Source organism: Oncorhynchus tshawytscha, linkage group LG10 (genome assembly GCF_018296145.1).
Source record: "Oncorhynchus tshawytscha isolate Ot180627B linkage group LG10, Otsh_v2.0, whole genome shotgun sequence".
NCBI lineage: Eukaryota > Metazoa > Chordata > Actinopteri > Salmoniformes > Salmonidae > Oncorhynchus > Oncorhynchus tshawytscha.
Genome location: NC_056438.1, coordinates 61783374 through 61809000, shown reverse-complemented (window position 1 = coordinate 61809000; position 25627 = coordinate 61783374). Strand labels below are relative to the sequence as shown.

The 25627-nt window shown below is 42.0% G+C and overlaps 1 protein-coding gene across 2 annotated transcripts; it reads left to right on the top strand.

Moving 5' to 3' along the window:
* Positions 1-1392: 1392 nt before the first annotated feature.
* Positions 1393-25384, top strand: LOC112259614 (E3 ubiquitin-protein ligase RNF138). 2 transcript variants are annotated; one of them, XM_024434243.2, is made up of 8 exons: positions 1393-1509; positions 4316-4498; positions 4714-4867; positions 10927-11075; positions 14068-14115; positions 14205-14337; positions 24225-24332; positions 24678-25384. In XM_024434243.2, exons 2-8 carry the CDS (start codon positions 4335-4337, stop codon positions 24756-24758), a joined length of 837 nt encoding a protein of 278 aa, XP_024290011.1. In that variant the 5' UTR covers positions 1393-1509; positions 4316-4334; the 3' UTR covers positions 24759-25384. The 2 variants fall into 2 exon arrangements, with proteins under 2 accessions (XP_024290011.1, XP_042184761.1); XM_042328827.1 differs by having other exon boundaries at positions 1406-1509; positions 4276-4498.
* The last annotated feature ends 243 nt before the right edge of the window (positions 25385-25627 follow it).

Below are 25627 nucleotides of genomic sequence, written 5' to 3'. Positions count from 1 at the left end.
ATCTGACCACGCTCTGAATTGACGAACAACCCAGAGCGCACTCTAATACACTGGAGGCAATGTAGGAACGCACCCCATATCTTCTGATGGAAAAATGAAATTGTATGAATTGATTTAGGAAAATATGTCAAATGTAACAGTTTTATAAAAGCAATAAGGCACACCAGGCAGTGCTGTATCATGAATACAGTCACAGGTAAATGGGACTGTACTCATGATACAGCACTGCCTGGCGTGCTTTATTGCTTAAGTATCCTCAATATCTCAATCCAACAGTGTTTGTATTCTGTAACTCAATTTGATTGTGCTACAGTTCCAGGGCATCACCATTCAAACACCTGGTCTTGATATGTTGGCCATCTGCTGTAGGCAGTGGTTGCTGAGCCAATAATATTTTCACATGGCAGTTCAGTTGACTACAGCATATTCATGAGGCCTATATAGGCCTAACCCATACCAGAACACACAGCAGCTCGATTTCCAACTTTCACAGCACTGCCAAGCAGATCGGACCACAGCTACCCACTGAGCTAGGCCACAACTCCGGATGGCACCAAACTACATGGTTCGCTGGTGATGAAACCTCCATCCACTCCCCATTACACATTCATGTAGAAATGAAGATTAATGGAAAGACTAGAGGACAAGTCCACCAGCATCCTTCCATCTACTGATCACACGATCAATAAAAAGAGAGTGAACTGAACACACAATCAATGGCGATATAGAGGGAATGAGTGAGGCCTGGCTGAGTTAGCCTCCACACTGCAGGACTGACTGCTTGCAATTAGAGAAGACGTTATTAATATACATGAGCTGGAATCTTAAATGGCCAGATATTGACTCCAAGGCTGGCAGATAACATAGTAGCTGTAAAATATTTTCTCTGAAAATGAGGGCACTGTTTTGATATTGAACTTTAAAGCAGCCCAAGCGCACAATGTAGCTTGGAGTCAATGCAGGGTGTTCAGCAGTCACTTCTCTAAAGGTATTAACTAAATACCAGTATCTATCAGAGGCTGTGGGCTGAATGTCTAACAGTTATCATTCCCTTACTGGTGAATAATAAATGGGAGTAAAACAAAATAAACATTGCCAGAAAATTTCAGTTTCACTTTCTGAACAGAGGAGCCTTTTTCTAAACTGTGATCATTCATAAAAGTCCCTCTAATTGTAAACATACACAATCATAATGGAGAGCATACAGTACATTAAAGAGATCCCTTTGAAGTTTTGAAATGACTTGAACATTTTCCAAAGATACGGTGTGCAGAAAACAACATTAAGACGTTGTTCCATGCCTTGTAGATCTGAATAAGTGTTCAAAGCCAATGACTCTTGTGAGTGAATGATGTTTGAAGCTGTTAAACATTTAGGTAATTTCCAACCTTCCTCATGTCGACAGTGAAAGTGAAAACTAACTTGTCAGGGGATTTGTCGTGTTGTATTTATACTTGTCATTTCATTTTCAATCATTACTTACGATTCACTAAGCAGATTGTACAGGTGGTAAGTGGAATTGTTTATATAAATCTGGATTTAATGTTGAGGGGAAAAGACAATGTACTGCTTAAAATAATGCTTGCTTGTTTCTGTGAATGCGAGAGAGAGAGATAAGAGAGCCTTAGACTGGCATCACCATTTTAAAAGGTCTTTGTTATCTAAAATGTTTAAAGGTATATGCATGTGTGGTTTGGATGAAGTGCACTAGTACATTGTCATGCATAGCAATCTAGCAGTTTAGGTGTTCCTGACCATAATTGTTTGCTATCAAGTTGGTTGGGCAGGTTTAAGCCAGGTGTGGTAAGTTTGTGAATTAATGTGTTGTTCACCCATACTTTCAGTCTCCCTATATAGTAGTTCTATTTGATGTAGCTCTGTCTTTTAAAGTAAAATGTACATGACTAAATATGAACATTTTAAACTAATGAATGAAATTAACTTATGTTTTCCCATAGTCTAATGTTTTCCATGGTCTAATTTAAAGTTATTCTAATTAAACGCTCATTCTCATTGGTTAATAGGTGTGGGTGGGTTTGAGGAACAAAGGGATAAAGGCTGTCCTTTTCTCTCAGCTCAGGGTTAAATAACAGTTGACAATGTGCTCAGTAGCAGTTTGTAGTGTACAGGCAGTTGATTTAGGCTGTTCTGGTAGACTCTCTTTAGTCCCAGTAAGGGGAGAGTTGGGCTTTGCTTAGAACTGGAAAAGCGGTAATCTGTATTTATGATATTTTGCATTTAGGCCCAGTCTTAGCTGCAGTAGGAACACTATTGAGGGGCTGAGCTTTACACTCGCTGTCATTTTAGAGTTTTTCATATCCTGAACATTGCTGCTATGGACAACTGTTTTCTAGACAAGCCATGTATCCTGAAATACTACATCTGTAATAAATTCAAGGATGTTTTTTGTACAATCATGGGTACTCCTCATTCTCACCTGTCACCTCCCTTGGCTTCTCTGGGTCAGCTATTCTACAAAGAGAGAGTGAACATTTTGCGGTCACATTCTAATGCATTTTTACTTCAATGCTTCATGACACTACCGTTATAATGCCTGGCACGTTTTGTATGAATACAGTACCAGTCAAAAGTTTGGACACCTACTCATTCAAGGGTTTTTCTTTATTTCCTACATTGTAGAATAATAGTGAAGACATCAAAACTATGAAAAAACACATATGGATTCATGTAGTAACCAAAAAAAGTGTTAAACAAATCCAAATAAATTTTATATTCTTCAAAGTAGCCAGCCTTTGCCTTGATAACATCTTTGCACATTCTTGGCATTCTCTCAACCAGTTTAACCTGGAATGCTTTTCCGACAGTCTTGAAGGAGTTCTCACATATGCTGAGCACTTGTTGGCTGCTTTTCCTTCATTCTGCACTCCAACTCATCCCAAACCATCTCAATTGAGTTGAGGTCAGGTGATTGTGGAGGCCGGGTCATCTGATGCAGCACTCCATCACTCATCTTCTTGGTCAAATAGCCCTTACACAGCCTGGAGATGTGTTGGGTCATTGTCCTGTTGAAAAAACAAATGATAGTCCCACTAAGAGCAAACCAGATGTGATGGCGTATCATTGCAGAATGCTGTGGTAGCCATGCTGGCTAAGTGTTCCTTGAATTCTAAATAAATCACTGACAGTGTAACCAGCAAAGCACAATCACACCTCCTCCTATATGCTTCATGGTGGGAACCACACATGCAGAGATCATCCGTTCACCTACTCTGTGTCTCACAAAGACATGGAGGTTGGAACCAAATATCTCAAATTTGGACTCATCAGACCAAAGGACAGATTTCCACAGGTCTAATGTCCATTGCTTGTGTTTCTTGGCCCAAGCAAGTCTCTTCTTATTGGTGTCCTTTAGTAGTGGTTTCTTTGCAGCAATTCGACCATGAAGGCCTGATTCATGCAGTCTCCTCTGAACAGTTGATGTTGAGATGTGTCTGTTACTTGAACTCTGTGAAGCATTTATTTGGGCTGCAATTTGAGGCTGGTAACTCTAATGAACTTATCCTCTGCAGAGAGAACTCTGGGTCTTTCTTTACTGTGGCGGTCCTCATGAGAGCCAGTTTCATCATAGTGCTTGATGTTTTTTGCGACTGCACTTGAAGAAACTTTCAAAGGTCTTGGCATTTTCTGGATTGACTGACTTTCATGTCTTAAAATGAATGATGGACTGTTGTTGAACTTTTAACAATGCACTCCTGTTAACTGAAATGCTTTCCAGATTACTACCTCATGAAGCTTGGTTGAGAGAATGCCAAGAGTGTGCAAAGCTGTCATCCAGGCAAAGGGTGGCTACTTTGAGGAATCTCAAATATAAAATATATTTTGATTTGTTCAACACTGTTTGGTTACTACCTGATTCCATATGTGTTATTTCATAGCTGTGATATCTTCACTATTATTCTACAATGTAGAAAATAGTATTTTAAAGAAAAACCCTGGAATGAGTAGGTGTGCAAACTTTCGAGTGGTATTGTAGGTCTGACTGTCAGAGAAAGCATAATGACTAGGTACAGTGGGCCCAAAAAAGTATTTAGTCAGCCACCAATTGTGCAAGTTCTCCCACTTAAAAAAGATGAGAGGCCTGTAATTTTTTATCATAGGTACACTTCAACTATGACAGACAAAATGAGAAGAAAAAAAATCCAGAAAAATCACATTGTAGGATTTTTAATGAATTTATTTGCAAATTATGGTGGAAAATAAGTATTTGGTCAATAACAAAGGTTTCTCAATACCATTCTGGTTGGGAACTTCCAGTAAACAGGTGGTGGTTTCCTCCTCATTCTCCTCACTCCAGGTTGGCAGAGTTGGGATGAATGGGAAGTGTGTGTTCTTCATCACTGGAGCCTGTGGGAGCTATGAATAATATCTGGGATGCTGCAGAGGGATCGTTGGACAGCTGCTCAGAGGAGGACTATGACTGTCCCATATGTCAGGATGTCCTGAAAACCCCCATCAGGACCAGGAACTGCAGACATGTGTAAATATACAAAACCATAACCCATAGTCAGGCCAAGGCATAGCCAGGGTCAAATGATGAAATAATCCACAAAATGGCTGGCTCAGCTAGCTCAGTACTTTAGTTGCCAGATGTCTGTGATATTACCAACAAAAAAAAGCCAACTCATTAGGATACCCTATAGCCTACAATAAAATGCAACCTTTATTAAACAATAACCATCTCTGTCCTCCCAGGTTCTGTAAAAACTGCTTCCGCCTGGCTGTGAGGGCCCAGGGGCCACACTGTCCCCTGTGCAGGAGCCCCGTATCGGAGACTGAAAAGAGAGCAATAGATATCCAGCAGCAGATGAGGGAGAGGAAAGGACAGTGCAGGGCCTGTGGTACTACGGTAGCAGACACTATTTATTACACTTTGTTTATAATGAGCTTAAATGTTTACACTTAAATGTTTTACCTGTGTGGAGTACAGAACATATACTCAGTATTTTGCAGTGTTACCTAAATACTGAGGAGGGCGTTGTTTTTCATGTTCTTCCAATGTTTCCCCTCCATTTCCAGTCAAGCTAGGGGAATCCCATTGCTAGTACATGTAGTTCTTCCCAAACCAACACTACAATCAGGTCGCTGATCAAAGGGACAACACACAGGAGGAAAACTCTGGAGTCTACACAGTATGATAAATACACTCCCAAGTGTGCTTATGATTTTCACCCCCTTAAGTCTTCCCACCATATATGAAGTATACTTTTCACCCATAGGAATACCTTGAGGGGTTGAAATGTTAATAAACACACTTGGGACTATATTACCACAGTGTGTGTGTGTGTGTGTTCCTTTTTTGATGATGAACATTTACTTTAATATCTAACACCTGCTCAAAGCCTTTGGATGTGTGTACAAGGTTATATTCCCTGATTATAGACTAATTGGATTTATTTATTTTATTTAACTAGGCAAGTCAGTTAAGAACAATCTCATTTACAATGACGGCCCGGACGATGCTGGGCCAGTTGTGCGCCGCACTATGGGACTCCCAATCAAGAGCGGATGTGATACAGCCTGGATTTGAACCAGGGACTGTAGTGACGCCTCTTGCACTGAGATGCAGTGCCTTAGACCGCTGCATCCATGTGTGTTAACTATTTAACTGTACTTGATTACTTAAAAGGCCGCTAAAATTGTAAATATTGGTTATTGGTATCTTTCTTTGGGGGGCATGGAAAATATTGGATATCGGTATCTGCCAAAAATGTAATCGGTGCATCACTAAACACAACACTACATAAAGAGAGACCGAAGACAACAACATAGCATGGCAGCAATGCATGACAACACAGCATGGTAACAACATGACAACAACATGGTAGTAACACAAAACATGGTACAAACATTATTGGGCACAGATGGCACAAAGGGCAAGAAGGTAGAGACTACAATACATCATGCAAAGCAGCCTCAACTGTCCGTAAGAGTCATGATTGAGTCTTTGAATTAAGAAATTGAGATAAAACTGTCCAGTTTGAGTGTTTGTTGCAGCCCGTTCCAGTTGCTAGCTGCAGCAATCTGAAAAGACGAGCGACCCAGGGATGTGTGTGCTTTGGGGACCTTTAACAAAATGTGACTGGCAGAATGGGTGTTGTATGTAGAGGATGAGGGCTGCAGTAGATATCTCAGATAGGGGGGAGTGAGGCCTAAGAGGGTTTATAAATAAGCATCAACCAGTGGGTCTTGCAACAGGTATACCGAGATGACCAGTTTACAAAGATTCTAGAGTGCAGTGATGTGTCCTATAAGGAACATTGGTGGCAAATCTGATGGCCGAATGGTAAAGAACATCTAGCCGATCGAGAGCACCCTTACCTGCCGATCTATAAATTATGTCTCTGTAATCCAGCATGGGTAGGATGGTCATCTGAATCAGGGTTCATTGGGCAGCTGGGGTGAAAAAGGAGCGATTACAATAGAGAATACCAAGTCTAGATTTAACTTTAGCCTGCAGCTTTGATATGTGCTGAGAGAAGGACAGTGTACTGTCTAGCCATACTCCCAAGTACTTGTATGGAGGTGACTACCTCAAGCTCTAAACCCTCAGAGGTAGTAATCGCACCTGTGGGGAGAGGGACATTCTTCTTACCAAACCACATGACCTTTGTTTGGAGATGTTCAGAACAAAGTTAAGGGTAGAGAAAGATGGTTGGACACTAAGAAAGCTTTGTTGTAGAGCGTTTAACACAACATCCAGGGAGGGGCCAGCTGAGTATAATACTTTCATCTGCATATAAATGGATGAGAGCGCATCCTACTGCCGGAGTTATGTTTATGTAAATTGATAAGATCATGCCTTGGTGACAGGCAGTGTCTGAGACAGCAGATGTTCTGACTTTATACACTGCACTCTTTGAGAGAGGACCCCTCGAGACACCAATACTCCTTAACTGGCCCACAAGAATGGAATGGTCTACCATATCAAAAGCTTTGGCCAAGTCAATAAAAATAGCAGTACAACATTGCTTAGAATCAAGGGAAATGGTGACATCATTGAGGACCTTTAAGGTTGCAGTGACACATCCATAACCTGCGCGGAAACCAGATTGCATATCAGGGAGAATACTATAGACATCAAAAAAGCCAGTCATTTGATTATTGACAAGTTTTTCCAACACTTTTGATAAACAGGACAAAATAGAAATAGGGCTATAACAGCATATCTCGTGGAGGTAGATTACACAACTCTTACTTTTAGATTCATTTCATCTATCTATATTAACATTTTGGAGAGCCCTGGGATAAAGTCCTGTAAATTCAAGCCAGTAGCATATATGTGTAGCATATCTCTGTCGTTGAATCTGTTCCCGTGTTGCTGTTCTGTGTTGCCATGTTTGCGGTTTTCCAGCCAAATTGGGCCACTTTGAAAATTATGTTGCGGGTGAAAATGTATTGGTTTTGGGCTATTTCTAAAGTACACTGCGGCCGCCATGGCGTTTCTCTTTAAAAATATATATATTTCACTATGACCTGCTGCTGACTGTCAGGCAGTGAGGCAGGCTGTTGCTGAGTGAGTGGTTGGGAGGACTGGAGGAGTGTGTGTTGAGAGAGAGCTTGAGAAGAGCAGCAAGTGGGCACGTTGTGACAACTTTTTTTTACCAGTTGTAGGTAGGCTATTTAGATTGTCATTATGGAGACACCGATTTCCAAACCTTTTTCCATAAGACATTAATACGCTAGAACTGATGCACATCAAGAAATAATGCAGACAAAGTACTGGAAAAGGACTTTTGGGCACACTAGAGAGCATTACATAAATCCGCTCAGAGGTGGTTTAAACTGCATTCTAATGTTGACTGCTTAAAGACAACGGTACCAAGCGAAGTGTTTTATGCATGCACAGTTCTTGGGTCTCTGGGGCTGCCAGAGTAGACATTTGAAATATAAGTTATGGAACTCCCTTGCGTGGTTCTTTTTAATAGGGGAAAAGTCCTCAATGCAACTGACATTAGGCTAAATGTGGAGAATGATACATTTGCCTCTGTTGGCCATCAAGTAGCCTATTCATGTATATGCCATTGCAGTATACCATTTGATACAATACAATAATGTTGAAATTATGATGTCACTGGAGTCATTGCAAATCAATTCGTGCCACTTGTGTAGCCTACCTGGAGCTGGCAAACCAATTTAATAAATAGCTTAACTTCAGTTTATTGCTGTTGTAGCCTTGTGTAATTAGGAACGCATTAGATTGACGGTAACAGTAGTCAGATTAGGCTGCAGGTAAAAAAATAAAAAATAAACACTGGCTGTTGTTGACAAGCATATTCAGTTCATAGACATGATCAATATTTAATTCAGTGATTGAAATGACAAGATCCTCAGTAACCTATTCCAGCAGACCTACAGTGCCTTGCAAAAGTATTCGGCCCCCTTGAACTTTGCGACCTTTTGCCACATTTCAGGCTTCAAACATAAAGATATAAAACTGTATTTTTTTGTGACGAATCAACAACAAGTGGGACACAATCATGAAGAGGAACGACATTTATTGGATATTTCAAACTTTTTTAACAAATCAAAAACTGAAAAATTGGGCGTGCAAAATTATTCTATATTATTACTATTACCTATAGTTATGCACATGCACAAAGGGGATTTATTTTTAAACCTGGTTCGAGCCCTGAATGCTGATTGGCTGAAAGCCGTGGTATATCAGAACATATACCAGGGGTATGACAAAACATGACTTTTTACTGTTCTAATTATATTGGTAACCATTTTATAATAGTAATAAGGCACCCCCGGGGTTTTTGGAATATGGCCAATATACCACGGCTTAGGTCTGTATCCAGGCACTCTGCGTTGTGTCACGCATAAGAACAGACCTTTTTTTATTTGATTTTTATTTAACCTTTATTTAACTAGGCAAGTCAGTTAACCTTTTTCATTAAACTTTCTCACCCCGGACATTTTATATGGACAAATTACAGACTCCTCTTTTAATCTGCGTATTTCTCCAAGACTCAGTTATCCTGAGTCTGCACAAAACTGCCAGGACCTAGGATCAATGGAGACACTCAAGATTATCTCTTGACACATAGTCATGGCCTCTAAACCTTCAAGCTGCGTACTGGACCCTATTCCAACTAAACTACCAAAAGAGCTACTTCCTGTGCTGGACCCTCCTATGTTGAAAATAATAAAACGGCTCCCTATCCTCAGGATGAACTCCCTAAAAGTGACAGTAATAAAGCCAAACCATGACCCAGACAATGTAAAAAACTATGTGCCTATATAGAATCTCCCATTCCTCAGATTTTTTTTTGAAAAATCTGTTACGCAGCAACTCACTGCCTTCCTGAAGACAAATAATGTACACGAAATGCTTCAGTCTGGTTTTAGGTCCCATCATTGCATTAAGACTGCACTCGTGAAGGTGGTAAATTACCTTTTAATGACGGCAGACCAAGGCTTTCCATCGGTCTTTGTGCTCCTAGACAACTTCTTGCCTGGTTTAGATCTTATCTGTCGGAAAGATACAGTATCAGTTAGTCTCTGTGGATGGTTTGTCCTTTTGAGTTTCAGTGTTCCTCAAGGTTCCGTTTTAGGAGCACTATTGTTTTCACTATATATTCTACCTCTTGGTGATGTCATTCGGACACACAATGTCAACTTTCACTGCTATGTGGACAACACACAGCTGTACATTTCGATGAAATATGGTGAAGCCCAAAAATTGCCTACCTTGGAAGCCTGTGTTTCAGACATAAGGAAGTGGATGGCGACAAAACAGAGATGTTAGTTCTAGGTCCCACAAAACAATTTTGACAATTAATCTTTATGGTTGTACAGTTGTCTCAAATAAAACTGAAGGACCTCAGGGTTGCTCTGGACCCTGCTCTCTATTTTGACGAACATATCAAGAATATTTCAAGGACAGATTTTTGTCAAAAAATGCAGAAAAGCTAATCGATGCTTTTGTCACTATTAAATTAGACTACTGCAATGCTCTACTCTCCGGCTACCTGGATAAAACACTAAATAAATTTCAGTTAGTGCTAACCACAGCTGCTAGAATTTTGACTAGAACCAAAAAATGTGATCATATTACCCAGTGCTAGCCTCTCTCTACACTGGCTTCCTGTTAAGGCTAGGGCTGATTTCAAGGGTTAACTGCTAACCTAAAAAGAATTACATGGGCTTCTTCCTACCTATCTATCCAATTTGGTCCTGCCGTACATACCTACACGTACGCTACGGTCACAAGACGCAGTTCTCCTTATTGTCCCTAGAATTTCTAAGCAAACCGCTGGAGGCTTTCTCCTATAGAGCTCTATTTTGATGGAATGGTGTGCCTACCCATGTGAGAGACACAGACTTGGTGTCAACCTTTAAGTCTTTACTAAAGACTCATCTCTTCATTATGTCCTATGGTTAAATGTGTGGGGTGCGAAGGTGAACGACAAGGCACTGGTCTCACTGGCTCGCTCTACGAACCAGTTGTACCCTCTTCAACCACTGTGGTTATTATGTGACCCTGCTGGTCATTATGAACATTGGAACATCTTGAATAACAATCTGGCCTTAATTGCCATGTACTCTTATAATCTCCACCCGGCACAGCCAGAAGAGGACTGGCCACCCCTCATAGCCTGGTTCCTCTCTAGGTTTCTCCCTAGGTTCCTGCCTTTCCCAGAGAGTTTTTCCTAGCCACCATGCTTCTACATCTGCATTGCTTGCTGTTTGTGGTTTTAGGCTGGCTTTCTGCGTAGCACTTTGACATCTGCTGATGTAAAAAGGGCTTTATAAATACATTTGATTAATTTATCAACACCACCAGTGGATTAGATAACTTTGTCAATTTAGCTAATTATGGTTGCTAATTGGTTGAAAACAAAAATGTTACTTCACACATCACCCATTTTATGTATAGACTTATGTGATTTCACTTCTCAGAAGTTTCTCAGCAAGATGAGGGTTCACTACAAAAGCTGCAGGAAGTACCTTGAGGAGTATGGCACCCCTCTTGACCCACCACCCCCACCAGTCACACCAACCACTCAGGAAGTCAGCCGTGTATCTGTGGATACAATCCACATGACTGGGCAAGTATACAGAAACTGAATCCATTGAATCATAGGTGACCAACCGTCTTGATTTGGTCTTATGTAGCAACATTTGAATTTTTTATTTTATTTTTACATTGGATAAAAGCAGAGACACAGAGCTACAAAATGGTATATATATATATATATATCACACACTGAATTTGAGGAACAATGGGAAAGTAATTCTGCTTTGAAAGTTGATAGACTTGTAACCTCACTTTTGAGAAAATGGCCTTTGAATGTTTTGGTACCTACTAGAGAGCTCTTCTTTGTCTACACCCATTCGGCATTGTTCACACCCTCTTAAACTTTAGCCCCACCCATCTTTTTAAGAGTTGATCCAACAGCAGTCAAGCACCCAAGCTAACTGGCTAACTTGCTAACTACTTCCAGACACAAATAAGAGAACAGCTCACTGACCATTACTTGCCCTATCAGAGATGGTTAGGCTGTTTTTATATTATCCAGACCATTGCTGCTGGCAACAATTTATGTATATTCAACAGGTGTTGAGCATTCGTAAATTTGACAGTTATCCTGAACTCTGTTTCACTCAGACCAAAGTGCTCTGAAATTGGAGTAGATAGACGTAGCTGGTAAATTCGCTCTGGCTATCAACAGTTGTCGCAGTGACATTCTATTGAAGGGTGTGTTCGTAAATTCAATCCGGAGTGCCAGAGTATGCTTTGGGCGTTCATAAATTCAGAGTGTTTCACACTCGGAGCGTTCAGAGCGCAAATTGGACGCTCTGGCAGATGAGTAGGCTTGATCCAAGCATTCTGACCTCACAACGGCAGTCAAGCACCCAAGCTAACTGGCAAACATTGGCTTGCTAGCTTCTTCCAGACACAAATGAGAGAACACCCCACTCTGACCATTTTACTCACCCTAGCAGAGCTGGTTAGGCTGTTATGTTATCCAGAGCGTTGGTTACTGTAACTGTGCTGCTTGCAACAATTTAATCACGCATTTTTCCCGACGTTTACTGACACCGGCCATATTCAACGGGTGTTGAGCGTTCGTAAAATAATCAATTATTCTGTACACTGGCACACTCAGACGAGAGTTCACCTGAAATCGGAGTAGCTGGCCAGACTGAATTTACAAACACACTGGTTACGTGCGTAGTGATGTCTTTTGTTAAGACATGTAGCTAGCTAGGTAAACAATGAACCATAATCCCAACTCATGACGCTACTACCCTGCATGAATCTGCAGGTAGCTAACTAACCAGGTTCAATGTTAGATAGCTAACATTAGGCTATAACTAGCAAAGCAAATGGCTCTGAGATACGAATAATAAGATCATACACATAACGTTAGCTGGCGAGCCAGCCAGCTAACGTTAGCTAGCTAACAGTACATTTTAACTTGAAATGAAACCACTTTACATCAAAATTAGAAAAGTGTAATATCTGAAAATATAGCTAGCTTGACTATCTTACCCATGTGCATCATGGATCGACATGTCTACCTGTCACAGATGCCATGGTTGCCCTCAGTTTGAAGATGTAATCCAGAGACCGGTGTCTTCTCCATCTCCTTAGCTATCATACTTGAATGCCAATGATTTCAAAACTCAGTCCTCCAGAAAGTGGAGACCAACACTTATGCAGTTTTACTACACGAAGCATTTAAAAAAAGCCACGTTAGACAGGATTACCTACACATACTGACTAGCTCAAATAGACAGAAGCGTGCTATTTGGCAGACCAATCCAAACTCATGGCTACGGGAAGGTTGCTGACTTTTTCTGTGGCTAAACCAACTAGGCTCTTAATTTAACAATTGTATTTGTATTTTTAGATGGCATACAAGTTTGTTATTAAGGCACATGAGTTGACATGTTCCAGAAGGCATTTCTGCCAAAAAAACACATTTTGATTTTAAAAAAAAAGTTTACATTCAAACAGCTCTCCTGTGAAGTAGTAACCTGCGGCATACACCTAGTTTCCTGAAACGAGTCACAAGGATTAGTACTACTAGTAGTACTTTTAATAATACTGTAGTAGCAGAAGTAGCCTACTAGAACTGCAAATACTAGTATTAGTACTGTAGTGTGGTACTACTAATAGTAGCAGAAGGAGTAGTAGTGCTTCTGGTTAGTACCTGACTATGGTGGAAGTGTTCTAGAGTCCATAGTGCTGTCACTATCCAGAACTTTTCATGGTCAGTGAAGGTGAATACATGGCCAGAGCTGAGACCAAATCAGTTCTGCATCATTAGGCATTAACTAAGATCCAAGCTTTTAAGTAAAATAAGGTAGCATCCTAGGAATATCAATAACCAGTCACATTGGACCGTAGCATTAGCAAGAGGACAAAAACGTTCTCATCTTAATGTCCTCTTATAACGGCATTCCTTCTCCTCCTCTTCTGGGGATGAGAAGCAAGAAGGATCGGAGGACCAAGATGCAGCGTCGTAAGTGTTCATGACGATTTATTAAAAACGAACTGAACGCTGAAATACAAAACAATAAACGATGTGATGAAAACCAAAACAGTACCGTGTGGCGATAAACACTCACACAGAAACAAACACCCACCAACCAACAGTGAAACCCAGGCTACCTAAGTATGATTCTCAATCAGATACAAAAAAACTAAACAGACTGCCCACCCCAACTCACGCCCTGACCATACTAAATAAAGACAAAACAAAGGAAATAAAGGTCCGAACGTGACACCTCTTTGATGATATATTGGCTATAGTGAATAACTTGTGTTAAATAGCCAGATATACTATATGTCACAGCCTATAAGCCACAGACTTCATTCTGATTTACAGTTATGGATGCAATGTTTACATGACTTTAAATCAGCTCTCTTCCTCTTTCATTAAACATGATCTGTTAAGAGGTCATGGAGATTAATAAAACATTTGTTTGAGAGTTTCTTCTGATAGTTGAGATTAGATATTTTGATCATTGATCAAATAATTACACTCTCAAAGTGGTGTATATTTGACTATTCATTATGTTTTCATCTAGGATTCTACCAGGACAGCCCACACAAACACAGATATCTGAATTGGTTAGGTATGTATGATCTTACTGTCAAAATGGATCCATGTTGTGAAATGATTGTATTTTTGTGCATGTGTTAACGATGGTGACTTGTTTCTCAGGCCCAGAGTGTTGACGTTGGGCTTCCTGGGAGGAAGGGTGTACTCCTGCCCATACTGCCCCCTGCAGGGGCTCACAGACATGAGACTGGTCCAGCACTGTGTCGGCAGCCACACAGGAGAGAATGCTCCAGCTGTGAGTGAGCCTATTCTAACTTTCACCTAACTTTCAAACATGAACCTCAATAGCAAGAGCTGCAACATGTCTTGAATAGTAATTAATGCTAGATATATCTATACTGAACAAAAATATAAATGCAACATGTAAATTGTTAGTCTCATGTTTCATGAGCTGAAATAAAAGATCCCAGACATTTGTCATACTCACAAAAAACATATTTCTCTCAAATTCTGTGTGCAAATTAGTTTACATCCCTGTTAGTGAATATTTCTCCTTTGCCAAGATAATCCATCCACCTGGCAGGTGTGGCATAACAATAAGTTGACTAAACAGCCGGATTGATACACAGGTGCACCTTGTGCTGGGAACAATAAAAGGCCACTCTAAAATGTGCAGTTTTGTCACACAACATAATGTCACAGATGTCTCAAGTTGAGGGAGTGTGCAATTGGCATGCTGAGTGCAGGATTGTCCACCATAGCTGCTGCTAGAGAATTGAATGCTAATTTCTCTACTATGAGCCTCATCCAACATAATTTGAAAATTTGGCAGTACGTCCACAACTGCAGACCATGTGTAACCACACCAGCTCAGGACCTGCACTTAGGTTTCTGCACCTGTAGGATCGTCTTAGACCAGACAGCTGAAGAAACTCTTTGCACAACCAAATAATTTCTGCACAAACTGTCAAGGAATCTCATCTGCATGGTCGTTGCCTCACCAGGGTCTTGACCTGAATGCCCTTCGGGGTAGTGACTGACTTCAGTGGGCAAATGCTCACTTTTAATGGCCACTGGTATACTGGAGAAGTATGCTCTTTACAGATGAATCCCTGTTTCAACTGTACCGAGGAGATGGCAGACAGCGTGTATGGCGTCGTGTCGGCGAGTGGTTTGCTGATGTCAACGTTGTGAACAGAGTGCCCCATGGTGGCGGTGGGGTTATGGTATGGGCAGGCATAAGCTACGAATAACGAACACGATCACATTTTATCAATGGCAATTTGAACGCACAGAGATACCATGATGAGCTCCTTAGGCTCATTGTCATGCCATACATCCACCGCTATCACCTCATGTTTCATCATGATAATGCATGGTCCCATGTCGCAAGGATCTGTACACATTTCCTCGAAGCTGAACATGTCCCAGTTCTTCCATGGCCTGCATACTCACCAGACATGTCACCCATTGAGCATGTTTCAGTTCCTACGACAGCGTGTTTCAGTTCCTGACAATATCCAACAACTTCTCACAGCCATTAAAGAGAAGTGGGACCACATTCCACAGGCCACAATCAACAGCCTGATCAACTCTATGCGAAGGAGATGTGTTGCGCTGCATAAGGCAAATGGTGGCCACACCAGATACTGACTAGTTTTCTGATCCACGCCTTACCTTTTTCTTTTAAGGTATCTGTTCTCTCAATTCTCTCATGATTGTAGACCAAGGTAAACCCAATTGACGCCTACAAGAGGAAGTTGACCTCCACAGCATATCTGTATTCCCAGTCATGTGAAATCCATATTTTAGGGCCTGTTAGTTTTTTTACTCTGTTTGCCAGAGAACTAGTTAAAGCTCAAACCAAGTTTATTCACCAAATGTGTCAAACAGCTGAAAAGACAGACATGTTTCCACCAGCCCAAGTATTTATACCCTCCTTTAGGCGAAGTCTCCTCCTTGCACCTCTAAACGCTACATCTTTGTTGGCAGACAGGAAGTTAAGTGATGTGTAATAAAACTGTTCCTTCTCCGTTCATCTAACCTGACCCCGGCCCACCTTCGCTGTTGCGCCTTCTTCCTCAAAGTCTGTGTGGGTGGACCATTTCAGTTTGTCAGTGGTGTACGCCAAGGAACTTCAAACTTCCCACCTTCTCCACTGCTGTCCTGTCAATGTGTAATGAATAGCATTCTTACATAGAGTGGCTTGCGAATGTATTCACCGCCTTGGCATTTTTCCTATTTTGTTGCCTTACATCCTGGAATTAAAATATATATTTTTTGTGTTTTTTATTGTGAAACAAGAAACAAGACAAAAAAAACAGAACTTGAGTATAACTATTCACCACCCACCACCAGGGTTCATGCAGATAACCAAGAATTTACAACTTTCAGATGAGACTGAATTAAGATGACGATTAATATTGACTACTATTGATGTAAAATATTACTAGGTCTTTAAGAGTTTATTCGAAAGATGACAGCTCTATAAATATTATTTTGTGGTGCCCGACTCTCTAGTTAATTACATTTACATGATTAGCTCAATCAGGTAATATTCATTACGGAGAAATTATTTTATAGAATAGCATGTCATATCACTTAATCCGGCATAGCCAAAGACACGACAATACTTTGTAGAGCAACCTTTTGCAGCAATTACAGCAGCAAGACTCTTGGGGTATGTCTCTATCAGCTTGGCACATCAAGCCACTTGGATTTTTGCCCATTCTTCAAGGCAAAACTGCTCCAGCTTCTTCAAGTTGGATGGGTTCCGCTGGTCTACAGCAATCTTTAAGTCATACCACAGATTCTCAATTGGTTTGGGGTCTGGGCTTCGACTAGGCCATTCCAAGCGATTTATATTTTTTCCCTTAAACCACTCAAGTGTTTCTTTAGCAGTATGCTTAGGGTCTCAGTCTCAAATCTCTGGGAGACTGAAACAGATTTCCCTCAATTTCCCTGTATTCAGCGCCATCCACCATTCCTTCAATTCTGACCAGTTTCCCAGTCCCGCTGATGAAAAACATCCCCACAGCATGATGCTGTCACCACCATGCTTCACTGTGAGGATGGAGTTATTGGGTTGATGAGAGGTATTGGGTTTGTGCCTGACATAGCGTTTTCATTGATGGCCAAAAAGCTCAATTTTAGTCTCATCTGAGTCTCCCACATGCCTTTTGGCATACACCAAATGTGTTTGCTTATTTTTTTCTTTAAGGAAGGGCTTTTTCTGGTCACTCTTCTGTAAACCCCAGCTCTGTGGAGTGTATGGCTTAAAGTGGTCCTATGGACAGATACTCCAATCTCCGCTGTGGAGCTTTGCAGCTCCTTCAGTGTTATCTTTGGTCTCTTTGTTGCCTCTCTGATTAATGCCCTCCTTGCCTGGTCTGTGAGTTTTTGTGGGCGGCCCTCTCTTGGCAGGTTTGTTGTGGTGCCATATTCTTTAAAACATGTTATAATGGATTTAATGGTGCTCTGTGGGATGTTCAAAGTTTCTGATATTTTTTTTATAACCCAAACCTGATCTGTACTTCTCCAGAACTTTGTCTCTGACCTTTTTGGAGAGCTCCTTGGTCTTGATGGTGCCACTTGCTTGTTGGTGCCGCTTGCTTAGTGGTGTTGCAGACTTTGAGGCCTTTCAGAACAGGTGTGTATATATACTGAGATCATGTGACACTTAGATTGAACACAGGTGGACTTCATTTAACTAATTGTGTGACTTCTGAAGGTAATTGGTTGCACCAGATCTTACTTAGGGGCTTCATAGCAAAGGGGGTGAATACATATGCATGTACCACTAACTTAAAAAAATAATAATTTCACTTCACCAATTTGGACTATTTTGTGTATGGGGAAAAAGAAACAACTCCAAGGGGGATGAATAATTTTGCAAGGCACTGTAGGCATTCCTCTTGTGCAGATGGGATAGGGCAGTGTGATGGCGATTGCATCGTCTGTGGACCTATTGGGGCAGTTAGCAAATTGAAGTGGGTATAGGGTGACAGGTAAGGATATGATCCTTGACTATCCCTCTGGAACTTTCATTAAGCACACCTGTTCCCTATTCCCACTGATTAGTACCTGTATAAGTGTGCCTTTTGTTTTCCATCGGGCTGTCCATTATTGTTACAATGTCCGTTGCTGCGTTTGAGTACCTGTGCTGTGTATTTTGGCTTTCGTGCCATTGTGGATTGCGCAGATGATTACGGGTCTTGTCCCGTGTGTTAATCAATGTGCGCGTGTGTTATTTATTCGAGGTACCCCTCGATCTTTTGTTTTGGATTCCTACCCTGTGTGTTATGGGTTTGTTTGGTTTTCGCCCTGTGCCTTTTACATGGCCTTAATTTGGGCTTAATAAAAAACCTTGGGCGCAGGAATGCGTAATGTCTCCCGAATTTCTTCATACCAACATGACAAATAGTCTCTCAAAGCAGTTATTTTGTTCAGTTACCTATGCATTCTTGTGTACAGGAACAATAGTGGCCATCTTGAAACATGTGGAGCTTGAATTTATCCGTAAACACACCAGCCAGCTAGTCTGCGCATGCTCTGAGGACGCGGCTACGAATGCCGTCTGGGCCGGCAGCCTTGCTAGGATTAACACGTTTAAATGTCTTACTCACGTCGGCCATGGAGGAGGAGAGCCCACAGTCCTTAGTAGCTGGCCTCGTTGGTGGCACTGTGTTATCCTCAAAGCGGGCAAAGAACGTGTTTAGCTTGTCTGGCAGCAAGACGTCGGTGGTTGTCCTTTTGTAGTCTGTGATTGTCTGTAGACCCTGTAGACCCTGCCACATATGTCTCATGTCTGAGCTGAATTGCGACTCCACTTTGTCTCGGTATTGATGTTTTGCCTGTTTGATTTCTTTACGGAGGGAATAGGAGGAATACACTGTTTGTATTCTGCCATATTCCCCATCACCTTGCCATGGTTAAATGCGATGCTTCGTGCTTTCAGTTTTGCGTGAATGCTGCCATCTATCCACGGTTGCTCGTTAGAGTAGGTTTTAATAGTTACAATGGGTACAAAATCTCCTATACACTTCTTGATAAACTCGGTGAACGTCTTGGTGTACACGTCCATATTATTCCCAGAAGCTACCCGGAACATATTCCAGTCAGCATGATCAAAACAATCTTGAAGCGTGGATTCTGATTGGTCAGACCAGCGTTGAATAGTCCTTAGCAAGGGCGCTTCCTCTTTTAGTTTCTGCCTATAGGAAGGGAGGAGCAAAATGGAGTCTTGGTCAGATTTGCCAAAAGGAGGGCAGGGGAGGGCCTTGTATGCATCCCGGAAAATAAAATAAGAAAGGTCCAGTGTTTTTCCAGCACGAGTGCTACAGTCAATATGCTGAAAGAATTGAGGTAGCCTTTTCCTCAAAATTTGCTTTGTTAAAATCCCCAGCTACAATAAATACAGCCTCAAGATGAATGGTTTCCAGTTTGCATAAAGTCCAGTGAAGTTCCTTGAGGGATGTCGTGGTATCAGCTTGAGGGGGGATATACACGACTGTGACAATAACCGAAGAGAATTCTCTTGGGAGATAATAGAATTCCTGGCAATCATATGCCGAATGTAAGTAAGCTGAACAAAACGACTTGAGTTCTTGCATGTTCTTACAATTACACCATGAGTCATTAACCATGAAGCAGACACTCCCCGCCCTTCTTCTTCCCAGAGAGATATTTATTCCTGTCAGCGCGATGCACTGAGAATGTAGGTGGCTGTACAGACTGACAGTATATCCCGAGAGAGCCATGTTTCCATGAAACAGAGTATTTTACAATCCCCGATGTCTCTCTGGAAAGCAGCCCTTGCCCCGATCTCGTCAACTTTGTTATCTAGGTACTGGACATTAGCGAGTAATATACTCAGAAGCGGTGGGTGGTGTGTGCACATCCTAAGTCTGACTAGAAGACCGCTCTGACTCCCTCTTCTCCGGCGATGTCGTTTTGGGTCGGCCTCTGGAATCAGTTCAAATGCCCTAGGTGGTGCAGACAAAGGATCCACTTCGGGAAAGTCGTATTCATGGTCGCAGTGTTGTTAAGTTGACGCCGCTCTGATATCCTATAATTCTTCCCGGCTGTGTGTAATAACACATAAGATTGGGTTGAAGTCAGCTAATCACTCTCCTTCTTGGTCAAATAGCCCATACACAGCTTGGAGGTGTTTTGGGTCATTGTCCTGTTGAAAAACAAATGATAGTGCAAACCAGCTGGGATGGCGTATCGCTGCAGAATGCTGTGGTAGCCATGCTTGTTAAGTGTAACCTGAATTCTAAATAAATCACTGACAGTGTCACCAGCAAAGCACCCCCACAGCATCACACCTCCTCTTCTATGCTTCATGGTGGGAACCACACATGCAGAGAACATCCGTTCACCTACTCTACGTCTCACAAAGACACGGTGGTTCGAACCAAAAATCTCAAATTTGGTCTCATCAGACCAAAAGACAGATTTCCACTGGTCTAATGTTCATTGCTTGTGTTTCTCGGCCCAAGCATGTCTCTTCTTATTATTGGTGTCCTTAAGTAGTGGTTTCTTTGCATCAATTCGACCATGAAGGCCTGAACAGTTGATGTTGAGATGTGTCTGTTACTTGAACTCTGAAGCACTTATTTTGGCTGCAATCTGAGGTGCAGTTAAATGTTGATTTGAGGCTGGTAACTCTAATGAACTTATCCTCTGCAGTAGATGTAACTCTGGATCTTCCTTTCCTGTGGTGGTCCTTATGAGAGCCAGTTTCATCATAGCGCTCCTCTTCAACCTCAGGAGGCTGAAGAAATTTGGCTTGTCACCACAAGCACTCAAACTTCTACAGATGCACAATCGAGAGCATCCTGGCGGGCTGTATCACCGCCTGGTACGGCAACTGCTCCGCCCACAACCGTAAGGCTCTCCAGAGGGAAGTGAGGTCTGCACAATGCATCACCGGGGGCAAACTACCTGCCCTCCAGGACACCTACACCACCCGATGTTACAGGAAGGCCATAAAGATCATCAAGGACAACAACCACCCGAGCCACTGCCTGTTCACCCCGCTATCATCCAGAAGGCGAGGTCAGTACAGGTGCATCAAATCTGGGACCGAGAGACTGAAAAACAGCTTCTATCTCAAGGCCATCAGACTGTTAAACAGCCACCACTAACATTGAGTGGCTGCTGCCAACACACTGACTCAACTCCAGCCACTTTAATAATGGGAATTGATGGGAAATTATGTAAAATATTTCACTAGCCACTTTAAACAATGCCACCTAATATAATGTTTGCATACGTATACATATGAGATGAATAATGTAGGGTATATACTGTACTCTATATCATCTACTGCATCCTTATGTAATACTTGTATCACTAGCCACTTTAACTATGCCACTTTGTTTACATACTCATCTCATATGTATATACTGTACTCGATACCATCTACTGTATCTTGCCTAAGCTGCTCTGTACCATCACTCATTCATATATCTTTATGTACATATTCTTTATCCCCTTACACTGTGTATAAAACAGTAGTTTTTTGGGGAATTGTTAGTTAGATTACTTGTTGGATTATTACTGCATTGTCGGAACTAGAAGCACAAGCATTTCGCTACACTCGCATTAACATCTGCTAACCATGTGTATGTGACAAATAAACATTTGATTTGATTTGGTTTTTGCGACTGCGTTTAAAGAAACTTTCAAAGTCCTTTTCCACATTCCACATCAAATTTTCCACATTGACTGAACTTCATGTCTTAAATTAATTATCAACTGTCGTTTCTCTTTGCTTATTTGAGCTGTTCTTGCCATAATATGGACAAATAGGTCTATTTTCTGTATAACACCCCTAACTTGTCACAACACAAATGATTGGCTCACATGCATTAAAAAGGGAAGAAATTCCACAAATTAACTTTTAACAAGTCACACCTGTTAATTTAAATGCATTTCAGGTGACTACCTCAAAGCTGGTTGAGAGAATGCCAAGAGTGTGCAAAACTGTCATGGCAAAGGGTGGCTACTTTGAAGAATCTCAAATATAAAATACACTGCTCAAAAAAATAAAGGGAACACTAAAATATCACATCCTAGATCTGAATGAATGAAATATTCTTATTAAATACGTTTTCCTTTACATAGTTGAATGTGCTGACAACAAAATCACACAAAAATTATCAATAGAAATCAAATTTATCAATCCATGGAGGTCTGGATTTAGAGTCACACTCAAAATTAAAGTGGAAAACCACACTACAGGCTGATCCAACTTTGATGTAATGTCCTTAAAACAAGTCAAAATGAGGCTCGGTAGTGTGTGTGGCCTCCACGTGCCTGTATGACCTCCCTACATCGCCTGGGCATGCTCCTGATGAGGTGGCGGATGGTCTCCTGAGGGATCTCCTCCCAGACCTGGACTAAAGCATCCGCCAACTCCTGGACAGTCTGTGGTGCAACGTGGCGTTGGTGGATGGAGCGAGACATGATGTCCCAGATGTGCTCAATTGGATTCAGGTCTGGGGAACAGGTGGGCCAGTCCATAGCATCAATGCCTTCCTCTTGCAGGAACTGCTGACACACTCCAGCCACATGAGGTCTAGCATTGTCTTGCATTAGGAGGAACCCAGGGCCAACCACACCAGCATATGGTCTCACAAGGGGTCTGAGGATCTCATCTCGGTACCTAATGGCAGTCAGGCTACCTCTGGCGAGCACATGGAGGGCTGGGCGGCCCCCAAAGAAATGCCACCCCACACCATGACTGACCCACCGCCAAACCGGTCATGCTGGAGGATGTTTCAGGCAGCAGAACGTTCTCCACGGCGTCTCCAGACTGTCACGTCTGTCACATGTGCTCAGTGTGAACCTGCTTTCATCTGTGAAGAGCACAGGGCGCCAATGGCGAATTTGCAAATCTTGGTGTTCTCTGGCAAATGCCAAACGTCCTACACGGTGTTGGGCTGTAAGCACAACCCCCACCTGTGGATGTCGGGCCCTCATACCACCCTCATGGAGTCTGTTTCTGACCATTTGAGCAGACACATGCACATTTGTGGCCTGCTGGAGGTCATTTTGCAGGGCTCTGGCAGTGCTCCTCCTGCTCCTCCTTGCACAAAGGCGGAGGTAGCGGTCCTGCTGCTGGGTTGTTGCCCTCCTACGGCCTCCTCCACGTCTCCTGATGTACTGGCCTGTCTCCTGGTAGTACCTCCATGCTCTGGACACTACGCTGACAGACACAGCAAACCTTCTTGCCACATCTCGCATTGATGTGCCATCCTGGATGACCTGAGCCACTTGTGTGGGTTGTAGACTCCGTCTCATGCTACCACTAGAGTGAAAGCACCGGCAGCATTCAAAAGTGACCAAAACATCAGCTAGGAAGCATAGGAACTGAGAAGTGGTCTGTGGTCCCCACCTGCAGAACCACTCCTTCATTGGGGGTGTCTTGCTAAATGCTTGTAATTTCCACCTGTTGTCTATTCCATTTGCACAACAGCATGTGAAATGTATGCTTGAAATGTGTTGCTTCCTAAGTGGACAGTTTGATTTCACAGAAGTGTGATTGACTTGGAGTTACATTGTGTTGTTTAAGTGTTCCCTTTATTTTTTTGAGCAGTGTATATTTTTGATTTGTTTAACACTTTTTTTGGTTACTACATGATTCCATGTGTTATTTCATAGTTTTGATGTCTTCACTATTATTCTACAATGTAGAAAATAGTAAAATACAGAAAAACCCTTGAGTTTGCGTGTCCAAACTGTACCTTCCTCATGCATGTAAATATTAACTTCTAGTATAGCAAGTTTTTCAAACTAGAACCCAACAGGCCTCATTATGTATTTAAAATGTATTTAAACTTTTACTCAACTAGGCAAGTCACCCTCCCCTAACCCAGATGGCCAAATGTGCTCCGCCCTATGGGACTCCTGATGATGGCCAGCTGTGATACAGCCTGGATTCGTACCAGGATCTGTAGTGACATCTCGAGCGCTGAGATGCAGTGCCTTAGACTGCTGCGCCACTCGGGAGTCAATTTACTGATTTCCTTATATGAACTGTACAGTAACTCGTGAAAATCTGAAATTGTCGCATGTTGCGTCTTATATTTTTGTTCAGTGTAAAAATAATTGGGATGTGCATTAGGATGTGCTGTTTGTTCTGTTTGGGAAGTCACCCCCTCTCTCCTCTAGGTGTGTCCCATCTGTGCTGCCACTGTTTGGGGCAATGCTAGTTACTGCAGCCGAAACCTCATCGGTCACCTGGCTATCAGGCATTATTTCAGCTATGACACCTACATGGTGAGTGTCTCATAATCTTTCTCTGAAGTTATGCCAAGGAATTCCATAGAGAAAAAAAATGGATCACGATTTCCAAGAAATTATTCCTAGAAATACTTCAGAGGAAAACATTGTCCTGTTCTTGACAGCACTGTAACTCAATGCATTTTAAATTGCAACAGGCTGACTTTGCATTATTCTAACATACAGTACATACCATCATGTCTACTCTAGATGGTAGCCTAGAACACAATAGCTAATTTCCCTTCTAATTGTTGTGTCGTGTATTTTGTACATACCATAAACAAAGATGGTTCATGTTTGTTGATGTCCTACTTTTTACGGAATCCTCCTGTATGTTCCCAGAATGTAGGGGAGGACGATTACACCCAACTCTGCCTTGCCATTCAGCAGTCACTGCGACAAGGCACCGGCATCACAGAGTGACAACAAGGCCCTAAGAGAGCTACACATTATGTTCCAACACAATACATACCTCTTCAACCATTCCTTGCCACATCAATGATGTCTATGATGTTACTTATTGTGTGTGTATCCTGTTTCTTTTCTCTCCTTCTCCCCTCACAGGTGGCAATCATCATCATTCCCCAATCAGAAGACACACCTCCTCCTGTTTCCATTACCCAATCACATCCCCTTTCCCTTGGTTTAAAAACCCATTCAGTTGTTTCCTCTGTGTCTCGCTCTCTGTGTCTCTCTTTGGGTCTCTCTCTTTGGATTGAGCTCTCTTTTGTTTTTGCAACTACATGTCACTTTGTCCCCACCTGTGAGTTTTGTTATGGTGTTTGACTGTTTGTTTGATGGTGGAAAAAGGGGGTACCAAGACAAGTTGCCTATGGGCCTACATTACCCGTAGGAATACTTTGTCTAAATACCCTAGTTCGAACTGGGAGGACCACCCGCTGTATTTTTGGTTAGTTAGTTAGCTGTATTGAAGTAGGCTAGTCTAGCTTGGGGGTGTATTTGGATATTTGTTTCTTTCCTTGGGTCCAACTCAGCCCCTTTTCCTGCCCCCCTTTGCCGTGTGTTTAAAAATAAACCCTGAGTGTTTGACGGTAATTTAGTTGTCTGTGGTTTTTCGTTCTCACTGTTACTTTGTCACTATTATACTTTGCATGAGTTATGTTACGGGTCTCGTTACCATCCCCCCCCCCTAGACTGCCTGGCCAAAGGGATTCGTAACAGTGTCGTATGTTCCTGGAAAGCAATTGCATATCCCTTCTGCAAGTTGTTTCTCTGTATTCCATTTTCATTCCACGTTCACACAATGTGTCCATTACAGTAGGTCTAGTCCT

Coding starts and splice junctions, on each gene's coding strand:
- LOC112259614 (XM_024434243.2), top strand. CDS start 4,335: ATGGGAAGTGTGTGTTCTTCATCACTGGAGCCTGTGGGAGCTATGAAT. Junction 11,076..14,067: donor GATACAATCCACATGACTGG/GCAAGTATACAG, acceptor GTTTTCATCTAG/GATTCTACCAGGACAGCCCA. Junction 14,338..24,224: donor CAGGAGAGAATGCTCCAGCT/GTGAGTGAGCCT, acceptor TCTCTCCTCTAG/GTGTGTCCCATCTGTGCTGC.